At 42.6% G+C, this 24,292-nt stretch overlaps 1 protein-coding gene across 2 annotated transcripts in view; it reads left to right on the forward strand.

The window, feature by feature from the left end:
* Nucleotides 1–24,292, forward strand: part of plxna2 (plexin A2) — a 231,624-nt gene that overhangs the window by 184,852 nt on the left and 22,480 nt on the right. For both annotated transcript variants that reach the window (XM_080445644.1, XM_080445645.1), the window contains 4 exons: nucleotides 7,811–7,953; nucleotides 11,748–12,016; nucleotides 23,483–23,549; nucleotides 24,055–24,201. In XM_080445644.1, the coding sequence (XP_080301770.1) occupies nucleotides 7,811–7,953; nucleotides 11,748–12,016; nucleotides 23,483–23,549; nucleotides 24,055–24,201 (626 nt within the window). The remainder of the gene's footprint in view (nucleotides 1–7,810; nucleotides 7,954–11,747; nucleotides 12,017–23,482; nucleotides 23,550–24,054; nucleotides 24,202–24,292) is intronic.

The raw sequence follows: 24,292 nt of genomic DNA on the forward strand, positions 1-24,292 counted from the left end.
TCCTATCAAATTTCATTGGTTTCCCTTTCACATTATACATGATTTTTTCTGAGGTGGAGTATGACAGAAGTTCTCTCCACCATTGTTTGAGTGTGGGCGGTTGGTTAGCTTTCCAATTGGTCAGTATGCATTTTTTTGCTGCCGTCATTATTAATAGTATCGATTTCCTCTCATCCTTGGTAAATTCCGTGAGCCTCTCTACATCTCCCAATATGGATATTCGGGAGTCAGGGGGAACCTCTTTTTGTAGTATCTCAGACATATATTTATAAATATTCTTCCAAAAGCTATTCAGATGTGTACACTTCCAAAACATATGTATGAGGTCCCCATTCTCTGATTGACATCGTGGGCATGTAGGAGGTGTGTTGGGGCTAAATCGATGCATCCTCTGTGGGGTGTAATACACACGATGGAGTATCTTAAATTGTATAAGTCTGTGATTAGTGCTAACCAGAGTTTTCTGTGAGCTCTGTAGTAGATCTTCCCATTCTTTCAACGTATATACACATCCAATATCATTTTCCCATTTCTGTTTGTGCTGTCCAGAATTATGTTTTATTTCACAATTCATAGCAGTGTATAATTTTGAAATTAATCCTTTTTGTGATTTTGCATTCCATATAGTTTTTTCAATTGGGGTTTCTTTAATACTAGGAAAATTCTTATTTATATTGGTTTTCACCCAACTCCTTATTTGCAAAAATTTAAAAAAGTGTGTTCCGGGTATCTGATACAGGTTTTTTATGAAAGTGAAATCGGCAAATATCTCCTTGACACAAAGATCCCCTAGTACTGTGACTCCTTTGTCTTTCCAGCTTGCAATAATGCCATATTTTATATTATCTGGGACTAAGGGGTTATTCCATAGGGGTGTGTGTTTAAATAAAACAGGGCGAAGTCCTAACATTTTATGGCTTTCCTGCCAACACTCGAATGTGTGGCTAATAATTTGACTTTTTGTGATCCTATGCAAATTTTTTAGTGAGCCTAAAAATGGGATTGTCCTCAATGAAATTGGTTTCACCAGTTGTTGTTCTATAGTTATCCAAGCTGGGTTTGTATTGTCTCTTTGGAGCCAGGACCAGACGGTTCGTAGTTGTGATGCTAAATAATATAATTTGAAATTAGGTAAATTTAGCCCTCCTTTTGAGATTGGGGCTTGCAGTGTTGATATCTTTACTCTGATTTTTTTCTCAGCCCATAAGAACCGTGAGATGGTTCTATTTATTTCTATAAACATTTTGGAGGGACATTTTAACGGGATTGATTGAAAAAAATACATAAATTTTGGCAAGACATTCATTTTAATTATATTAACTCTTCCGATTAGTGATATAGGTAAGTTTTTCCACCTTTGTAGATCACTTTTAGTCTTCTCCAAAAGCGGTATGTAATTAGCTTGGTAGGCTTTGTTCAAGTCATTCGTGACAGATATTCCTAAATATTTTAATCCCTTTGGTTGCCATTTGAATGATGATAGCAGTTGATAATTGTTAAGTTGGGTGTGGCCATTTAATGACATTACTTCAGTTTTTTCGTAGTTAAGTTTGTATCCTGATAGGTTGCTATATTCTTTTATTGTGTTAAATAATTCTGGTAGAGACTGATCTGGCTTTGAAATATACAACAATAAATCGTCAGCATATAAAGATACTTTAGTCTCCTCCATACCAAATTGTATCCCTTTAATCTCTGAATTTGTTCTGATAGCAGCTGCCAATGATTCAATAGTGATAGCGAATAGTAATGGTGATAATGGGCAACCTTGTCTGGTTCCTCTTGCCAGGGGGAAAGGTTTTGATAGAATCCCATTTGTAAGGATCTGTGCTTTGGGTGCTCTATATAATAATTTTATATGGTTAATAAATGTTTCGCCAAAATTCATATGTTGTAATGTACTAAATAAAAAACCCCATTCCACAGTATCAAATGCTTTTTCTGCGTCCATTGACATCACTAATCTAGGCTCCATTTCATTTTTGGATAGCTCTATAATGTGAAAAAGTCTACGGATATTATCTGCTCCTTGTCTTTGTTGGATAAATCCCGTTTGGTCCTCATGAATCAGTGAGCTTATTACCATTTCCAGTCTTAGAGACAACATTTTAGAGATTATTTTAAAATCAACATTGAGTAGTGATAGCGGTCTGTATGACCCACATAGGGTTTCATCCTTCGATGGTTTATGAAATACATTGATTGTTGCCAATTCGAGTGTAGGCGGAAGTCTCCCTGTTTGAAAGGAGTCATTAAGCATGTTTAAGTATGGTGTAAGTAGCCTGCCTCTGAATTTTTTTAAGAACTCTATTGTAAACCCGTCCGGTCCCGGCGCCTTTCCCAATTGTAAGTGATCCATTGCTTTTATAATTTCATCTGCTGTGATAATTTCATCCAACTTTTCTTTTAAATTGTCCGATAGCCTAGGTAGAGATATTTTATTTAGGAACTCTTCAGATTTTGATGCATTTAATTTCCCCCTAGATTTGTACAATTCCTGGTAAAATGACTCAAAACATCTGTTGATTTCTTTCGGCTCAAATACCATTTCTCCTTCTTTATTTTTTATGGAATGGATTGTTTTAGCATCTTCCTCTTTCTTTATTTGCCAGCTGAGTAGTTTACCCGTCTTGTCTCCATTTTCATAATAATGATACCTAGTCCTGATCATGTCTGCTTCTGCTCTGCCAGTTGTCAAATTATTATATTCAAGGCGTTTTTGAGTAATGATGCTACCTATGTCTGAATTTTTTGTGATTGCGTGTTGGATTTCAAGTGTGTGGATTTCTTCTTCCAGTCTATTAAGATATAGCTTACTTTTTTTGTTTTTATTTGACGCGAATGACATGACTTGTCCCCTCAAAAATGCTTTTAAACTTTCCCATATCATGGTTGCCGAGGCTGAGTTTGTATTTAATTCCAAAAAATCATCTATTTCATGTTCTATATATATAATGAACTCCGGGTCGTTTAGAAGATGGTTTTGAAATCTCCATCTAAAAGTTTTCACGTGATTGGGAGTCTGGTTTAGTATCATTTTGATAGGGCTGTGGTCCGATAAAGTGGCAGCTAGGTATTTACATTCAATAATCTTAAAACTTAAAGGTCTGCTTATGAGTATATTGTCGATTCTGGAATATGTATCATGTACGTTTGAATAGAATGAGAAGTCTTTTACTGTTGGATTGCGAGATCTCCATGCATCGATAAGCCCCATATCACACATTCCTTCTTTTAGAGTTTTTGCTGCTCTGCTTAGAGTGCATGAGTTCCTTGTCGATTTGTCAAGATTCGGGTCCAAAACCAAGTTGTAGTCACCTGGTATAATGCATTGACCATGTGAGCAAGTTAATTTAGCTATTATATCTTTGAAGAACTGTGGCTCGTCACTATTCGGTCCATAGACGTTAACTAAGGTATATGGTTCATTATTTACGTCACATTTGACCATTATCCATCTTCCCTCCTTATCTTTGTCAACCGAGTGTATTTTAAGAGAAATTTGTTTATTAACCAATATGGCAACTCCTCTAGATCTTGAATTATATGATGAATAAAATACTTTTCCAACCCAATCTCTGCGTAATTTCTCATGCTCACTATCTGTGAGGTGAGTTTCCTGTATAAATGCCAAACCACAGTTTTTCATTTTTAGATAGTTCAATATTTTTCTCCTTTTAATAGGGTTATTAATTCCTTTCACATTATATGATATTATCGTTAAAGTACCCGCCATGTCACATTAAGTTGATATTTTAATACTTTAGATGTCCAATTCTCCACATAAAAGTGATCTTTTAGGTTCAACAACTCATATATGTTCGACATGCTCAAGGAATTCTTCACAATTAATCCTTTGTTCATAATGGGCATTACAATATGGTCCATAACTGAGTGTAATCTGAGCATCAATCTTTTTGACAAAGGAGAGAAAATAGTTGCATTGTATTTCCCTCCCCCACCCAATCCCACCCCCCACCCTCCATAATATTTCCTACCCCCCTTCACTTCCCCCCTCCACCCCATAGCAGAGAATAATAAAATCCATATAGCACCACACATGAAACCCATTTTCTTGTGGCTGAGATTATATCCCTCTACCTAACCTACCCTTCTACCTTGCTGGGCTCCATACCATAAATCCATTTTTCATTTCAGTTCACAACAACAAAAAGAAAAAAAAAAGAGAAAAATATATGCACATATATATATGTATCTACTGTATAAATCTCTTTTAATCAAAACATACTCGTTAGAAAATAAGCAATCCTATTCATAAAATTTTGAAATGAAGAAAACGTAACCCCCACCCTCCCCCCCCCCCCCCCCCAGCAGACTCACACACACAGCAGACCCCCACACACACAAACACAATTCAGAAAACCGTGGTTACGCCAGTAACCTGACGTCACCCAGCTGATGTTCGTCTGTACAGCCATCACCACTACAGCGTATGGCCAAAATAGTGCTACTCCTTCCACACACACACACACACACACACACACACACACACACACACACACACACACACACACACACACACACACACACACACACACACACACACACACACACACACACACACACACACACGACATTCCTTGCGACTGTTTTCTCCCAACCAGCTCTGATACAAATCTTCACTATACTATAGGATCCAAACGTGCATGCGCGCACGCAGGGGAGAGCGCAACAAGCACACCCTCCCCCACGCGCACACGCACACAGAGAGGGAGTGAGGGAGAGAGAGGCAGAGCGGGCGTGCGCCTCGCACGGATCCACTCCGCCATCCGTCCCCACGCACTCCCCTCCTCGTTATTTAAATCCCAAAGACAACCACCTCCCCCACAATATACCCTTTTCATTTTCAAGTCATATGATAGTCCATCAACATAATCACAAACTTAATTCTAGCGACCATTCCCTGCTGAGATATGAATCGTCCATGAAGTGTTTTTTTTTTTGTTCTTTTTTTTTTTTTTTCTCACTCTCCCTCTCACGCCTCATCATTAGACATTTAGTTCATTCAACATGCGATCTATGCAACATTTAATATCGACATGGTGTGCATTTCACTTATCTGTTGTTGTCTGTTGTTAGTTCATTGTTGTCTTTTAGCGTAGTGAGGGAAAGTTTAAGCTCAAGTTCATCCATAGAGTTCATGTTCGCACCGCGGCTCAACAGTTCTTTGTCGGGCCTCTTCATTCTTTAATCCATCGCGTCCATCTCTCGTACAAAGTCCTCAGCTGCGGCTGGGCTGTTAAATATCGTTGTAGTGCCATTATATTGGAGTCGGAGTCTGGCCGGGTGAATTATAGAGTATGATGTTATTCCTTTTTGTCGTAATGTCTCTTTCACTCGGTCATATTCCTTTCTCTTACTCCGCACCTCAGGGCTTAGATCCGGGAAGAGGAATATTTTCGTGGTATCATAGTAGAGTGCCTTCTTCTCCCGTGCCAAACGGGCAACTTCGTCTTTAATTCTAGTGCTTTGAAAGCGAATGAAGACGGCCCTCGGCCTCGGGTTGCTTGGCTTCTTGTCCTTGGAGGCGATGCGGAAAGCCTTCTCAATGAGTGAGGGTGAGGCGAGATGTTCGCCCAGCAGCTTCGGTATAAACCCCACAAGAAAGGCAGTCAGGTCCCGGTTCTCAACTCCCTCGGGGAGTCCAACCAGGAATGCATTTGCTCTCCTCGTTTCGTCTTCTTTTTCTTGGTTCTTGCGTTTTAATAAAGCCACCTCTTTCTCCAGTGTTGCAATGGTCTCCGCAGCGCATGTGATGTTGTCTTCATTAGCGCCGACTCTCTGTTGGATCTCCTCTATTAATTCTCCCAGTCCAGTCAGGGACGTGTGGATATTAGTTAATTTGTTTTGCACTTCTCCCATCTTTGTGTCGATCTGTCGGGTAATGCCCGCATTGCTTTCTTTGATCTCTTTCATCAGTTGTGAGAGTGTTATCTCCTCGGATGCCATCTCAGAGTGGCACCTGGTGGTGATCAGTCAGCGTGGTTGAATTGTTTGTTCTCTGAGATATTAAAACATCGCCTCGTAGCTATTTAAAAACGTTTCCCCTCATTTCTTTATATTCTTCCAGTCATGGTAGCCTTTTCTTTTCATGTCTCGTTTTCCGAGTTATGTTCAGCATTGTAAACTGGTTATTTTTAGATAAATAATGGTGGAGCCTGAGCTCAGAGCTCACTCAGCAGCGGCCATCTTGCCTCCTCCTATTCCCTGCTATTCTGATTGATTTCACACTGTGGGTGTGGGTGTGGGTGTACAGTTGTGGACTTGTGTACCAGATAAGGAAAGATAGCATTAACAGCCTCATGGGTCATTACTGTAACATACAAGTAATACAGTACAGCTGTATTTTATGCATGAGTGTGCACACACACACAGTACACAATCAGCTCTCATATGACCCTGGGTGAAGAGGTGGCATGGCAGGTTTCCCCACCTGACCTTTGATCCCTCTACGCAGGACGACAGCAGGCAGCCTTGACTTGACCTCTGGCCCCACTCTATCTAACCAACAGGTTAGAGACAGCCCACTGTTCAGTTAAAGCCTGTCCACACCAAGCACTATTACTATAACTATAACTACAGTATAACTATATAAGTATCTCTGTATCGTTCATCACTGTCACCGTTATCGTTGCGGTTGTGGTCACTGCCATCCACTTGAGTTATAGAACAATACACATGTATGCTCTGAAATGCACACTGCTGATTGGCCTTTGGCGCTATGGCAGAGGGTCTCATCGTGGCCAGCGGGCCAGCGTAAGAGCAGCATCAGCAGGGCTTGTGTTGGGCTCCCGAGGGGTTCATCCATCAGAGAGGACCTTGTTAAAAATGCCCAGTTACTGACCCCCCCCTTACAGCGTGTGAGCTATGCACCTTACACACACCAAGTCCCCAGACACACAGACCTACTGACAAGACAGACAGCCAGACACGATAGATGAGACAGACAGACAGACAGACAGGGAAATAAGATGAATGTTTTACCCATTAGTGGTTGCCAGCATTATACTGCCCCGAGGGGTAGATTTAGAGGGGCTCCTGGGTCTCTAATACGTGTGTGTGTGTGTGTGTGTGTGTGTGTGTGTGTGTGTGTGTGTGTGTCTGTAGGGATTGGGGGGTGGGGCAGTAGGGGGTACAGGGGGACTGCTGGTGCTGCTGTGATAGCTAGCAGACAGGGAGTCTCCCCCAGGGCACAATAGCACATTTACAGAGCTGTGGGCCGGAGCAGCACTCCATCAGGATGGAGCCAATTAACTACAGCTCACCTGCAGTCTCACACCCAGATTTCTCTCTCTCTCTCTCACACACACACACACACACACACACACACACACACACACACACACACACACACACACACACACACACACACACACACACACACACACACACACACACACACTCTCTCTTCAGGGCCCCAGCTACAGCCAATTTACTGTCCAGAAGATAAAAATGAGTGAGAAGAGAGGTGTGTGTGTGTGTGTGTGTGATTTTTTTTTTCTTCTTTAGAGCTGTGAAATATTGAGTTTTTTGACATGAAGACTATCTCAGGCTTTAACTGTCAGCTTTATCACAACGGTAGTAAACACTGTGAAGATAAAGCTGGGTTCTCCCATTCTGCTCCCCAGGGATTAAAGATGGCTTTTTTTATGCTGTCTTAACTCCTCCCTCAAGCTTTCTTTCTTTCTTTCTTTCTTTCTTTCTTTCTTTCTTTCTTTCTTTCTTTCTTTCTTTCTTTCTTTCTTTCTTTCTTTCCTCATGCATTAACCTATGTGTTGTTTCTCCCCAGCCTTTGCAGAGCTGCAGACAGACATCAATGAGCTGACCAGTGATCTGGACCGAGCAGGCATCCCTCACCTGGACTACCGGACCTACGCCATGAGGGTCCTCTTCCCCGGCATCGAGGACCATCCTGTGCTCAGAGAGCTAGAGGTACAGCATACTGTGTATATATACACTGTACTGTACTGTACTGTACTCAGTGGTGGAAAGTAACACAATTATTTTACTCAAGTACTGTACTTAAAGGTAGGGTAAGTGATATTTTTGGGTTAAAACAAAAAGTATTTTGTTAAAAGGTTAAAGCACTATATTGTGATAGTAATCATTGCTATAGAGTGTTTGTTCAGTAACAGATGTCTCCCCGTCTCTCCAGCTCTTTAATAAACAGAAAATACATTTTCCGGTAGGTGTCAGAATCTCAGCCAATCAGGAGAAAGTACCCATTTTAAGCTTCATTTTTATAGTGTTCCAGTTCTAATTTTGCCTGCTCATTTCTTAGTGTCATCACTTCCAATCTCACTTGTTTAATCTATATCCTGATTGAGTTCTCTATCCTGATTGGATAAAATTGGAAATTAAACTGAAACTGAAACGAAAATGCTTTTATAAAGAGCTGGAGAGACAAGGAGACTCCTTTTACTGAACAAACACTCTATAGCAATGAGTACTATCAGAATATAGAGCTATTTAACACTTATTTTAACCAAAGAAAATCACTTACCCTACCTTTAACTACAATTTTGAGGTACTTTTACTTTATTTGAGTATTGCATTTTTGCGGTATTTTATACTGCACTCACATCTCAGAAGCAAATATTGTACTTTTTAATCCACTACACTTATTTGCCAGATTTAGTTACTAGTTGTACAAGCAGTACATAAAGTAATTAAAATCAACACCACCTTTACCAGCTGCAACATTTAAGGTGATTAATACATGAATTCAGTTCAATTTATTTTAGTGGCCAATTTGCCAAATCAAAACAAGCGGTCTCAAGATGCTTTACATCTTGAGACCAAATAATTACAATCCAATAATATGATTATGAAATGGGCCTTTCTGCATGATGATTGCTTTTACGTTTGGTACAGGGTATATTTTAATGCCAACACCTTTGGACTTTTACTCAAGTAAAAGTTTGAATGCAGGACGTTTACTACACAGAGTATTTCTACATTGTGGTATTGCTACTTTTACTTAAAAGTAAAAGTCTTGAATACTTCTTCCACCACTGACAGCACTGTACCGGAGAGACAGAGATGAGTACAGACACAGAAATGGAGAGAAAATAATGGGGGTAGACATGCTGCAGAAAGGGGAAGTGTGTATGTGTGTGTGTGAGAGAGGGGGGGAGAGATGCGTCTGTCCATGCCACTCTCCTCGCATCGCTGCGGTATAACCTCCATAACTGGCACAGCGCCCGAGGGTAGAAGGCTACCGATGTGCTGCTCAGCCTCTCTACCTCTCTGGGCACACACACACACACACACACACACACACACACACACACACACACACACACACACACACACACACACACACACACACACACACACACACACCTCATGCACAGTCCCCCATGGAAAACAGGGTGCAGAACAGGCTCCCAAAGCGTGGCTATTTCATCCACCAGTGGAAGGAGTATGAGGGGAAATGAGCTGAATAATACCCCACACTCTGGCAGGCCTGTGGGTTCCTCCACTGGGGAAAGTAATACTGGCTGGTTAACCCCCCCTCCCCACCCAACCCCCTCGTTCAATTTTTTTTTATGGGAGAGGCCGTTGCACAGTTAAATCCTGATGGTTAATTTCACTCTGAGATTGTGTACTTTTTTACACTCTCAGAGTGATTTTTTTTTTTTACTGTGCCCTGCTGGGAAATGGGTTGTTTTTATAAGACACGGAGTGGGCACTTCAGGGATAGAGAGATGCAGTGTGATAGGGGTCAACCTTTTATACTGTGAGTCAGGATGCGACAGCCTTACTGAGCATGGTTAGTTTGTATTGACGGTCGAGGTCAGGGTCAACTGCTCTCTCTCTCTCTCTCACTGTCTACATGTCCATGTTCAACTAAGCTCTGTGTGAGCACTATATTTTGGTATGTTTTGACTGTTTGTTAAATTGTTCTAAAATGAAAATATCCACCATTTCACAGAACTTAAAGGAGAGATCCGTCCATTTTAGGTTGTATGTTTGATGTGTCGCTAATCACTCACCAACATACAAAGGAACGTTGAATAATTAAATTAAATAAAACCTGGCGTCTGTGAGAGAAACAAGCAACCAGCGCCATGTCGTTCTGCATTAGCGGTAGCTTATGAGGGACATTCAGCGCATGTTTGAGTATCATGAGACTCCACGATGAGTACTAGGAGAAAAAAAACAGACTTTGCATTTGTTAAAATAGGCGATTTTCACTCTTACACACTCTCCCATTATGCCGCTGCAAGGGGTCTGCAGAATGGACAACAGGGGCAGATCTGGAATTATTCAACGTTCCTTTGTATGTTGGTGAGTGATTAGCGACACATCAAACATACAACCTAAAATGACCGGATCTCTCCTTTAATGCCTACTGACAGAGAAAGCAGACAGAATCAAAGCAGTTTGTGTTTTAAGCAAGTTAAACAGACCTGAGCCAGTCATTGATCAATACTGTAGTGTATATCCTCTCAATTCTTCTTAGTACTTGGAGTGTGCTTGTTTGCTTTTGCACTGCATGGAAGAGAAAATATCCTTGGTCAAGAAACCAATTCAACAGCAGAATATATTATTCATCTCCTGATAATTATCATTACCCATTGATTTATTATCCGTTGCACAAGGGCTGCATGATATTGACAAACAAGAACACAATTTCCCCCCAGTATTAAAGGGCAAGACCACTTTGGTAGAGGTTTGGGTTGTGTAGTTACCTTGCCATGATGTAACTCCAAAGGTGGGCAAGAAATAAAATATAATTGCTCCATTGATTAGAAATTGATAATTCAAAATATGCTCCTCATTGACTTACATTGTACGGTAAAACATCTGACACACTAATGAAGACCAGATGGCCGAAAACATTTTGTGGCATGAATACATAAATGAAGCAAACTGAGTTTATAGACAACTAGGATCACGCACCGGACGGTCAGAGCGCAGTGGTACACAGACTGATTTGACGTTGCACCAGTGTCTTCTTAATGAAATTTGAATAGTCTGATAAACTATTATACACTGTAAAAGTGAGTTAAAGGGGCCCCGATAGCCGAGTAAGGTGTGTACCACATAGGCTCTGATGCCTGACAGCGAGTGCCAGGTTCGATTCCCTTGCTGCATGTAACTCCCCGACTCTCTCTCCCTGATTCCTCTTCCATCTACTCTGTGGACTATCAATAAAGACAAGAAAAGCCTGAAAAACAAAAACGACAAAGTAAACCTAGTTTAGACCAAAGATTCGCAACAAGACAAAACCGTTTTAAGCCTGATTTATACTTCATCATATAAATGAGTAAGTAGGTTGGCAAGGCTTATTGTCTATTTCAGCCAAGAACGCAGGAGTCTATCCCCGTTTCAATGCGCTAGACCCCTTGGAGATGGATTGCTGACAGCCAACACCTACCATCAGCTCCCAGTGCTTATTGCACGACGTAGTTACCCTGGCCGTGCTACTCATACGCTGAGTTGGCGGTGCCCGGGATTGAACCTTCAAAGGCGAGTGCTCTACCAACTGAGCTACCCAGACACTGGTGTCGAACACCTGAAATAGACGATCTACAAGGTCACGATCTACTTTTGACACACCGTCGTATGATGGAGCATAAGTTAAGCATCAGAACATACCAGACAAATTGTAGCAGTCTGAATTAACCCTAAGACTGTACGATTATATAGTGTGTAATTATGTGTAATATTGTGCTGCCCCTACATAATTTTCTCCTGTTTTGTCCTGGTATGTCCAGGTGTCTGGCAACGGCCAGCTGAACGTGGAGAAGGCCCTGAAGCAGTTCGGCCAGCTCATCAACAACAAGGTGTTCCTGCTCACCTTCATCCGCACACTGGAGATGCAGCGCTCCTTCTCCATGAGGGACCGCGGCAACGTGGCCTCGCTCATCATGACGGCGCTGCAGGGCCGGCTGGAGTACGCCACAGACGTCCTCAAGCACCTGCTTTCTGACCTCATCGACCGCAACCTGGAGAGCAAGAACCACCCCAAGCTGCTGCTGCGCAGGTGAGAACGGTGTGGCTTCGAGGCGAACGCTGCTGGGAAGCATGGCTTTGAAGTGGCAGGGCTCAGTTCAATTTAGTTTATGTACAGTCACCGAGGAGGCAACTTGTCTCCCGGATTCAAGGAACCAACTACTACCACATCCAAATGGCTATCAGTGTGTCCAGTTTACTTGGAGTGAAATGACCTAAACAATCAGTTTAGTACGGATTCTTCATAGGCTGTGTCATCCCCTATGTCTATACCCTCCTCGCATTGTCTAATGAAGACAATTGCATAGAAATTTTATTAAAAAACAAACAAATGTAAAGCTAATGTTAATTTCAGACACAGCTCATGATTAAATCAAATTTAGCTTGAAAAACTGTGCCTTAGGAGGTGGTTTTCTGTTACATTAAAACCGTTAATTGATCCCTCTGAACTTCTAAGGGATTGTGAGCTGAGTTGATTGGGCCATAAAAGTGTCAAACTCGTTATGAGCTCATTAGTGCTCTCTCTAATCAATGAATGCAAAGACAGCCACACTTAATGTTTTTGTAATTTCTACTACCACATTTGTTTTTTCACCCACTTGAAAAAATTATTCACCAACTTTTTTCTGCACCCTTAATAAAAACCCAACCATGAAAAAAAAACAAAAAAACAACACTTTTCAAAATGAAGCTACCTCTAAAATGTAGGGGCTCCGTAATATACAGTATGTATATACAGTATATATAGAGAGAACGAGAGATACCGAAATTAGATCCTCCTTCATTAAGAATTGATATACCATTTACGCCTGTTTAACATTCTTTTAAGTATGTATTTGTCCAAAACTGAAAAGCATTAATCGAAAAAAAAAACTAAATGATTTACCAAGTGAAAGAACTGAGAAAGAATATATTGCCTATACCCAGTTACAAAGGTACAAACATACAGCCACTGTATTGTAAGTTACACCAACAGACATCCCCAACCACACGCTCACACAAACATATAGTGTGTACTCGAGAGATTTGAAAGAAATTTGTGTTGATGTATACCACATAAATACTGTATATGAACATCTTCATGCATGCACATTTTGACCCTCACATCTCCACCCATCTCGAAGTTGCCATGAGAAAGTATTAATAGCAGTCCCTTTCCTGTGTGGTCCTTCTCCGTGGAGGTGGTAGGAGGATGTTGATTGATACAGACAGATGGATAGGGCTTGGGTTGGCACTCTACATGCATCTTTCCACTGGCGGGTGGATGCATACAGTTCATTTTCTTTTTTCTTTTTTTTTTGTGCCCATCTATACAATTGGCGCAGTAAAGCCGGTAATGAGTGCTGCTGCTCCTGTATGTTGAGCTAAGTTGCATCCAGTCGTCAGTCGTCCCCGGACGAGAAACATGCTTTAAATTCCCTGCAGAGAATAGGGAAAGTGTTTTTTTTCCTTCTTTGTCCTGTGTCCCCTCTGCTATAGCTCTCTCTCGCTATCTCCCTCTCTCTCCAACTCTCTGTATACCCCACCACTGTCACTCTTGCTTATCCTCCTTATGAAACATTCAGCATATGGTTCAACTTAACTATTCTCTTCTCTCTCTGTCTCTCGTTGCCCCCGATGTTCATTCTTTTCCGAGGGACTTCAGGCGACGTGCTAAATGTTTAAGTACCAGACAAAGTTCCTATCCAAGTGTCCTTCGCTCCATTAGTGGCCCTGTAAGCGCAGGAACAGGTTAAGCCATGTCAAACCATTGACAAATCAAAATGTGCAGAGCAAAATGCTCCTGTGAACCGGCTTCCTGAGGACACCGAAACTCACTTGCCTTTGGTGTTTGTGTGTTTGCGTGTACACTTGCATTTGTTGTGCGTGTGTGTGTACATGCACGTACACTTGCCTTTGCTGTTTACTGTACATGTGTATTTGCACTGCTATCATTGTGAGAACCTTAATGTCCTCACAAGGACATCAAGATGAGGAGTTTTACGTGAGGACATTTTGCTGCTCATCACTTTGCAAGAGGCTGTTAGCACTTAGTGTTTTGGGTAGAATTTGAGGTAGATTAAGATTCGTTAAAATGTTAGGCATGTAGTTGTGATGGTTAAAGGTAAGTGATATTTTTTAGTTAAAACAAAAAGTATTTTGTTAAAAGGTTAAAGCACTATATTCTGATAGTAATCATTGCTATAGAGTGTTTGTTCAGTAACAGAAGTCTCCCCGTCTCTCCAGCTCTTTAATAAACAGAAAATACATTTTCCGGTAGGTGTCAAACTCTCAGCCAATCAGGAGAAAGTACCAATTTGTAAGCTTCATTTTTATAGTGTTCCAGTTCCAATTTTGTCTGCTCATTTCTTAGTGTCATTACTTCCAATTTCACTTGTTTAATCTGTATCCTGATTGAGTTCTCTATCCTGATTGGATAAAATTGGAAATTAAACGCATGAAATGCATTTTCTGTTTTATAAAGATCTGGAGAGACTCCTTTTACTGAACAAACACTCTATAGCAATGAGTACTATCAGAATATAGAGCTATTTAACACTTATTTTAACCAAAGAAAATCACTTACCCTACCTTTAAGGGTGGCTTTAGAATAATGATCTCAGTCAATGGAAATCACTCGAAGAAGTCCTCACAAGTACAGTTGTGTGTGTGTGTGATTGGTGTGTTTGCCTGTTTATATGCTGTACGTATGTATGAGGAAAAGAAAGAGAGCAGGATACAGAGGCAGCCGCTGTCCTTTCAGGCAGAGGCTTTATTCTCATGCTAATTTTCCTCGCTTTCTCTCTTTTATAAAGACCGTCATTAATAGCCGAAGTAAATAAATGCAAGACACAATAGGTGGGGCGAGCAGAGAAGAGAGGGAGATGCAGGAGAAAGGGCTCGTGCGGCGACAAATGGACCTGGATTAAGCTGTCATTTCACGTACCAGCGGGAACCCCACGTCAGCCCAAGTTTTCAATATCCTTCACCATTGGGAACACAGTGGTGTGTAATCCTCAGGTCCTGCAGTTAGCACCGCGGCCTGCGGGGCCTAAGTATCCCATAGTTTTTAGATTACGCTCCACGTTTGGTGCCGAAGAATGCAAGGGATTATCGATTTGACATGGTCCTTTGCCTGCTGTTGTCCTCACGATGCCTGTTTAGAGGAAAGCTGACAGCACCAACCAGCTGACTCATACACCAAACCTCTCTCTCTCTCTATCTATCTCTCTCTCTCTCGCTCTCTCTTTCTCTTGTAAATGTGTTTGTGCGGGGCACAGGGGTGAGGGTGTTGGACTGCGCTTTGTTGCCATTTTCCCTGTTGTTGTCTTTCAGTTCACCTCTGCTCACTCCATTATCACTAATAATAGGATTGTGAAATGCTTGCATTTTGTTTGTCTACGAGCCACACACACACACACACACACACACACACTCACACTCACACTCACACTCACACTCACACACAAGACACTCTGGTACGGTCTTAATTAGCAGTGTGTCTTGTGTCATGGTGCGTGTGTGTGTGTGTGTGTGTGTGTGTCTTACGCAGTCGACAAAATTCTGATGACCTGTCAGTAAACCAAACCATGTTGGCTATAGTAGAATCCAGTGTATAGTGTCTCACAGCCGCTCTGAGAAGCTGCGATGTCCATTAATTATTTGTGAGCTTCCAGTCCCTGGACCAGGTTTACAAGGCCTGAGCAGAGAGCGAGCATGCAGTACAGGAAGGGTTCTCTGGGTCATTCGGCCCACTTCCTGCTCTCATTCATATTACAGCGGGTTGAGAGTGCATCCCGAGATATACTGTCGACATTCTGTCTTAATGAACTTCTGCCGCCACTCTCTCTGCGTAAAGAAAGAATGCCTCCCTCTGGAGTAGAACATGCCAACGAGCCGGCAAAAAAGACCTTTAAGGAAAACCACGTTACCACGCAAACAGCTTACATGTATACAAAAATAGTTCCATCTGTCCCAGTGTTTTTAGTGTTGTATCTGCAAGTGTCCTCTGTGTCCTGAAATATGAATGCAGAGCTAATGTGTGCCTTGGCCCTGTTCTTATACAGTATACATATTATTTGGAGTGAGTGATAGAAATAAGTAGGCTATGTGGGTTCCATTGTGTGTATGTGTGCTTTTATTTATGTCAGTATTCCTGTGTGTGTGTGTGTGTGTGTGTGTGTGTGTGTGTGTGTGTGTGTGTGTGTGTGTGTGTGTGTGTGTGTGTGTGTGTGTGTGTGTGTGTGTGTGTGTGTGTGTGTGTGTTTTCTGTATACTATGTGATTATTCTCTTTGCTTGTGTTTTTGTGGGAGTGTCACCCAGTGCACATGAAGTGCGAGGGTGGGGTACCCGAGGGTGGGGTACCCCACCCTACCCTCACATGGTGGTGACGTGGGAACACAATGGCGAAGGGGCCCTTAATCACTGAGGCCACCTCCAGTGAGCTCCACTGCAAAGATGGAGTGGCATGCCACACACACCAGAGTGCACAATAGCGGGGGGGTTATAAGTGGGAAAGGGGTGACGAAAAGGACACAACGGAGGGAAAATACGAAAGAAAAAGGAAGGATAGAAATCGATGCACAAGAGATGATCACAATAACCACCGCAATATGAGTGCTACCACTGATAATATTAATCACCATCATTATCATAATCATGATAATAATAATAGTGCTAGTAGATCAAAGGAGGGGAAGACTTATTAGGGAGGAAGGAGGGACAGTGTTAATTTATCCAAATTATAATTATAATGTAACCAAATGGACCCATATATACGTTTTATTCCATTTGTACACTCTCAGAGACAAATTAATACTCAGGATTTTACTGTGCAGGGCAATTTTCTGGGTCTTTGTCCTCTGCTGAAATTGTAATAGTCCAGTAGCATGTAAATAGAAGCCTCTCTAGCGCATTTTTCACATTATCCTTACCAGCTCTCTGTGTGTGTGTGTGTGTGTGTGTGTGTGTGTGTGTGTGTGTGTGTGTGTGTGTGTGTGTGTGTGTGTGTGTGTGTGTGTGTGTGTGTGTGTGTGTGTGTGTGTGTGTGTGTGTGTGTGTGTGTGTGTGTGTGTGTGTGTGTGTGTGTGTGTGTGTGTGTGTGAGAGAGAAGAGGAAAACATTCAGATATGGACACTCGCTGTTGTGCTTGTAAATGTGTTTTTAGGTTCCAGGGGGGAGCGCATTAGCAATGCTGCTGCGTGCACACAGTACAGTATGTGTGCTCTATGAATAATGTCTACCTTAGATAGTTCATTAACCATTTAAGTCGTTTTCAAAAATAGAGAAAGTAGCGTTGTTAGATTGTAGATCTGCTACTTTTGCTTTTGAAATCTTTTGAAAGTTTATATAAGTTGTTGACATGGGTGAGTTGCTTTAAATTAGTTGTGTGAGTTACTAGTAGTTGAACTAGTAGCTCAAAGGAATAGTTCACCCAAAAAATATTTTTATTTTCTATCAATTACACACCCCATGAAGCCTTGAATTCATGAAGATTGTTTTTGTTTTTGTTGCATTCCTAAGTCAATAATTGCATGACTGGACACTCAAATGCAGGTAAATTGAGTCTCCTATCACAGGCTCCACCGGTCATCAAATTATTGGCTTAGGAATGCGTCAAAAACAAATAAATCGTCATGAATTCAAGGCTTCGTGGGGTGTGTAATTGATAGAAAATAAGTCACTTTTTGGGTGAACTACTCCTTTTAATTTCCAGTACGACGTCGTTGGCAAGCAATTTTCTCTATATGGATAGCTTTTAAGTAGTTAAAATGTTTTCTCCATCAGATACCAGGGCAGCTTAGACCAAAGCTACTCATTATATTTACCAAGTCCCAGCAGCAGAAAGAGGATATTCTTTTTCTTTTCATGTTACATTATTGTTGCCTGGTGGTAATGCAGTTGACTGCGCAGACTGATTATAGTATGCTCATTAAGGTACATTCAAGTGCCAAGCTCTGATATCTGAGACTTTAGTGTCTGCTGCCAAACAGCAGCATTTGTAAATTGAGAAGCTAACAAATTAACATGATCCTTTTCATAACATCCATGATTGTTTATACAAGTATTCTGTCTTCTGGGTTAGATTTTCTGACAATATAGCTTATCAATGCATATTTTTGGACCCTTTATACTATAGACACCGTTATGATCGTAGCTTTAACTACATTAATAGTGCTGTTATAGAACCTCCTCTCTCCATGGTTCCTGCTGCTGTTACCGTGGCATGACTATACATGAGGGCTCTAATGGACAGCTCATTTGCTGTCTTAGTCCATAAATGTGCATTCATTGAAACCAATATTTATTTATTATTTAGCATTTGTTCGCATTTCCTTAGTGAGAACGTTGCATCCAGAAATGTCATTGAATGAAAGCATGTAATATGAACAGCCCCTGGGCAGGGTAAGAAATCAATTATTCTAGGAAATAGTCGTTATAATAGTAAGAGCACAGCACAGACAGCAGACATGGACTCCTGTCATCGCCCAGAACTATAATGACGGACTGTATGTGTGTGTGTGTGTGTGTGTGTGTGTGTGTGTGTGTGTGTGTTTATAGTTGTTCAGCACATGTCTATTACACCGGTGCAAGGACAAGCAGATACTAGTATGTGATGTGTTCTTCTTTATGTAGCTTAGATGCTATGATATATTCAGCCAGCCAGGTTTCATGCATCACAAGGGTGAATGGGTTCACTCTGGAGAAGCACTAGAGTCTCTGTTGGTATTTAATTGTTTCTCTTCCCTTTGTCGTCATAGCTCACAGATGCTGGCATTCCTCTGAAAGCTTTTTTTTCCTTATTTTTTTAAAGAAAAATATCTATGCACGTTTTGATGTTCTCCATTCCCATCTGCACTTCAGTGGAATTTATATGCGCAAAATAGAATCCAAACCCATCTGGGGGTTTGGATTCTATTTTGAGTCTTTAGCCACTTTCAGTTTCAACCTGGTGTTCCTATTTTGGGCGAAATTTTGCAAAAATGTTCCCAAAAGATTTCCCGAACTTTCAAAAGATTTCAAAAGCGAAAGTAGCAGATCTACAATCTAACAACGCTATTTCCTCAATTTTTTTTAAACGACTTAAATGGTTAATGAACTATCTAATCGCTCTCACTTACTCTCCTCGTTCCAAATCCTCCCTTTCTCATTATGTCCTTTACATAGTATTCACCTCTGTCTGTCTGTCTGTCTGTCTGTCTGTCTGTCTGTCTGTCTGTCTGTCCGGCTCATTACATTCAGCCATAAAAAGGCTCCTCTTTGCTGCATTAAACTATTCTACACGTCCGTCTTCAGTGTTTCTCTCCCTCCCTTTGCTGTCTGCCGCTTTCCCTTTTTATGTCTAATGTTCTTTTAATGGAATCGCACAACATCGGCTCCATCACCTTGAGGCTCCTCAGAGCCCCTCAGTATTATTCTTTCCTCCTCAGCGTTTATTTTTTTCTCTTCTCTAATGACATTCCCGCCCATGCAGAGCAATAGAGAGCAGCGTCATTAACTAGGGGGAGAGGGGGGGGGGGTGTTTTAGGTCCTATGGAAAGACATTCTGCTGCTAATCTACGTCCCCACCGCCGCGTCGTCGTCTACCTATTTACCATTAGGACGACAGGCAGACGAAGGTGGGAAGCAAGGCCCCCCACCCCCTTCCTCTGAGAGCTCTTTGCGATAATGAAATCCTGATGGTCATTAACATGGCTCAATTAATAGAGAGAGGGAAGGATGGACCGCGGAGGTGTGCGTGCGTGCGTGTGTGTGTGTGTGTGTGTGCGCGTGTGCGTGTGCGTGTGCGTGTGTGTGTGTGTGTGAGAAGACATGTAGAGAGAGAACTCTCCCAACGACGTTCATCAGGAGAGATATTAAGGGGGACTCAACGAACACAGACCCCGAGCATTAAAACGCCTTTATTTGACTTCCTTCTCCAGGAGTTGCTGAGCTATTATTAAAATGCTTAATAGCTTCCATTAACACGCTCAAGTGTCTCACAAGCTGGGGGGGGGGGGGGTCCGGCAGGTGAGGGGTGCACAGGTCGCTGACTGGATAGCGTCTCGACCACATAAGTGGCATCATGCCCTGTTAGATACCAGCTTTGGATCTGCCTTGTCATATCTAAATAAAGCTTCATTTAACAGGGCAATTACAGAGGGATTTGGGGTATTTTCCAATTTATTTTTAAACAAAAATATATTTGTGAGAAATATGCAGCTTGAAAACATAGCCGGGGGTAGTAGACATAGTGTCTGCTCATTATTTTCTAGGATGAAGACTTGATGTAGCAGGTTCTGTGTGTGTGTGTGTGTTTGTGTGTACAGAAGAGTCAAGAAGAGGGAACGTGTACCACAGGCACAGTCTCGCACACATGCACGCCCGCGCATACCCTTCAGCTGTAGCCTACTGTCAGAGATGCCGTGTCTGTCTGTCTCTCTTTCTCTCTCTATGTCTAGTTCTCTCTCCTTATGTCTCTCTCTCATTCTCTCGCTCTCTCTCCCCCTATCTCTCACGTTCCCTCTCTCTTTCATCCCTCAGTTGAGAAAGGGTGAACTAATCTTCACCTCAGACCGCCCCGCCCCCAAGCCCCCACCACGCCCCCCACACCCCTGCTGGCACATCACACTTCCAACAGGGTTCCTCTCTCCACCCTGACAATGAGCTGCCAATAAGACTGACCGGCGGTCTCATTCATGGAGAAACAGCCTCCGTGCCAGGGTGACAGCCTCTCTGTTCAGACCAAAACAAACCGCGGCATAACCTCTGCGGCACTGCTGAAAGCAAGTTGTGTGTGTGTGTGTGTGTGTGTGTGTGTGTGCAGGGCCGCAGGAAGGGTAGTGCGAACGGTGCGGCCGCACAGGGCCCCGCACTTGGGGGAGCCCCGCAAAAAAACGGTCTGAGTGAACAGAATCACATTTATTAAGAGTTATAAAAAGAAATAACCGCAAATAACCACCAAAAACTCGGAAATATCCGCCCAAAACCGCGCACGCGACTTCGCACAGGGCCCCGCATTTCTCCCAGACGGGGGGGGGGGGGTGGGTGTGTGGGTGTGTGTGTGTGTGTGTGTGTGTGTGTGCGTGCGGAGAGAAAAGAGGACATGGAAAAGCTTTATTTACCACTTATTACCCCAAGGTGAGGAGATGGAAAGTACAGGGGGGTTAAAATGTCTACTGGTCTAATGCAACCTCCAGTGGCCCTGAGGATGCGTTTGGGATGCTGTGCTTCCTCTCCCTGAATGTTGCTCACAGCCTTCGAACACAAAGTTAGCACACTTATCTCCATAATAGTTGTAATTTCCTTTTAGGTCCATTCAAAGCATGAATATAATCATCCCCTGCCCAGCTCCGAGCAGACTGAAGCCTTCGAGCTTGTCTTTGATACCTGGCCGTTACGACCCCCCACTTACGGTTCGGTGTGGTTGGCTGTAAAGGCATCATTATCATATATATGATATTATCATCATTATCATCCTTGTAATCACAGTCATTTCCAGCTACATTGGGAGGGTCTTGGCACAAAGGTCTTAACCTTTGTGTTCTCTACAGGGTTTCAACATATGCTACAGGGTTTCTGGTGGGGATTTTTGTGGCACGTTCGCGTCACGTTCAAGCCCGTTCGTGCTGCTGTTATGTGAGCAGCATTGTCCTTGCATCATGGGTGAACTTGTGTGCTAGATTTTTTGTAGCATCCAGATGGAAGCTAGTGGTGGTAATGACGGTGCTAATGTCTCTTGGCTCACTCTAGCTCGTAGGAAAACACAAAGCCATGCCGACACAGCTGTATGCTGCTGTTTATTTCATGGAGCGCGCCGGTTGAGAGTCACTTGGTTTGCAAAGGGGCAGCCAGTGTCTTTCCGGTTGTCTCAGCATGCAAGCTAGCATGGTATCCGAGCAGTTTTTTTTTTTTTACAGGAGGGATGCTTGGTATTCACCGGAGTGTGTGGATCCACGTGCGCTCCTCCTCAGTAGTAACCCTTTCATCTATCTTATTAACCATTCCCAGCAGTCTGTTTGGGCTTCACTTCATCTCGGCTTCTCTCTTTCTTCTCCTTGCCTTTTATTGTCTCTAATAACTCTAACTTCTATCAGTCCATGCTAGAGCCTTCCTCGTGTTTCAGGTGGGGGGTTTCGGGTTGTCTGGCATTGAGTGATGGATGAAGTCAAGAACATTTTTTTTGGAAGAAAAACATTCCTCTAGCACTCTCTCGCTGTCTTGCTCTGTGGTGGAAATGGTCCAGGGGTCACCACTCACTTGTGTATTTTCATGCCCAATCAAACCCAGTAGCAGGCTGCATCTGTGTGATTGAGGGAGTGAGGGGAGGAGAGGGGGAGGGAAGGGGCGAGCGAGGCGGAGTAAACGGGAAATGGAAGAAGGGATGGTTTTGGTCTGTGAGTTACCTGGCCGTGACAGCAGCGCTCTCTCTTAACAGCTGAGGCTTGTCACAGCTGCCAAGACCCCGCTGTCTTCAAAAACTCCCAGAAGATATGCATACATGTACACACACAGGCACACACACACACACACACACACACACACACACACACACACACACACACACACACACACACACCCGCCCACGCACACACACGCACACGCACACGCACACGCACGCACACACATACAGTACAAACATGCACACGTGAACTTATACAGTACAAGATCAAGCTTTCATGTGTGCTCAGAGACACTCACATTCATACACTCAAACACATAAAGTACTGTATATTACACATTATGCACAAACCATGCACGTACACACACACACAGACAGACTCTCTCTCTCTTTTTTTTTTTTTACTACATTTTTATCCCACGATTTTGTAACCCCATTTTTTACACCCAGTGCCAATGAGGGAGTGTAGTGCCCAGGATTACATGGACACAGACAGACTCTCACACTCATTCACTCGTTGTGTTGTGTTCACTCTGTCCCCAAGATAGACACACACCCCTCCCCACACCCCTCCCCGCTGTCCAGGTGTTCCGAGTCACTAAAGAAGCAACAAGGACACAGTCCCCTGTTGGCTTACTACTACAACCACTTGAACTCTAGCATCCCTATTCTGGGGCTAACATTCGGCGAAAATATAAGATCTACAAGCACACTATGAATTGAATACCAAGGACCTCAATGGAAACAAGACCGCAAGGAATCTTTTGAACAGAACTGTTCTATTTTACATTTTTGCCTAATAAAATATTCAATCAATCAAAAAACACAACACTTTGTGAGCTTGTAGATCTGCTATTTTCGGTCAAGATATATAGAAGTGTAGAACGAAAACAGAAGGGGGATTAGTATAGAGCTATTGGGAATCAGGTTTAAGTGGCTAACCGTGAACACTGCTAATTTTGTGCGCTAGTGCATCCAGGCCAAGCCCGAGTGTGTTTAGTGTATGTTTTACTTCTATGCCACCCAGACTCCCAATAATGGACATCTCTATTTCTAATAATACATCAACGTTGTTGTATATCAAATGAAATCCCATTTTGGTTTCTGCTAATATTGTTAGTTTTTTGTCACTTCAGAACGGAGTCGGTCGCAGAGAAGATGCTGACTAACTGGTTCGCCTTCCTTCTGCACAAGTTCCTCAAGGTGAGCGCATCATCAGGTTCATGTGTTCATGTGCGTGTCTGTGTGTATCCACGTTTGCGTGGTTGTTGTTGTTTGATTGTGTATTAGTGTAGGTACATGAGTGTTGTGTGTGTGGGTGGGTTCGAGAGGAATTTGTCTCAATAATATGCCCATTGCATCCCTTGTAGTCACTTACTGACAGACAGACTGACTGCCAACCAAATGCCATGCTCGCAACACACGCTCTCCCCCTACATTAAAACACAACAATAGACTACACTATCTTTATGTGTCCCAATATATGTATACATTCAGTGCACAGGGTCATTAGCTGTCTGAAATCAGTGTGTTTGCAGTACGGTATGTCTTTAAGTTCGAATGCAAAAGAGGACTTCCATTCCAAATTTATATGTTTACTTTATTCTAACTCTCTCTTTTGGCTGTGTGTCTGGGGGTGTTTGCGTGTGTGTGTGTGTGTGTGTGTGTGTGTGTGTGTGTGTGTGTGTGTGCACGGACATCTCGTCAGGAGTGTGCTGGAGAGCCTCTCTTCATGCTGTACTGCGCCATCAAGCAGCAGATGGAGAAGGGGCCCATCGACGCCATCACCGGTGAAGCACGCTACTCCCTGAGTGAAGACAAGCTCATCCGCCAGCAGATCGAATACAAAACCCTGGTAGGTCACACTCTGAGAGGCACACAGGAGAAAAATAGTCATGCACAGAGCCACACCAATGCACACACAGTCACTCCGATGCATACAGAAG

The sequence above is a fragment of the Gymnoscopelus braueri genome, assembly GCF_963280865.1.
Source record: "Gymnoscopelus braueri genome assembly, chromosome: 12".
NCBI lineage: Eukaryota > Metazoa > Chordata > Actinopteri > Myctophiformes > Myctophidae > Gymnoscopelus > Gymnoscopelus braueri.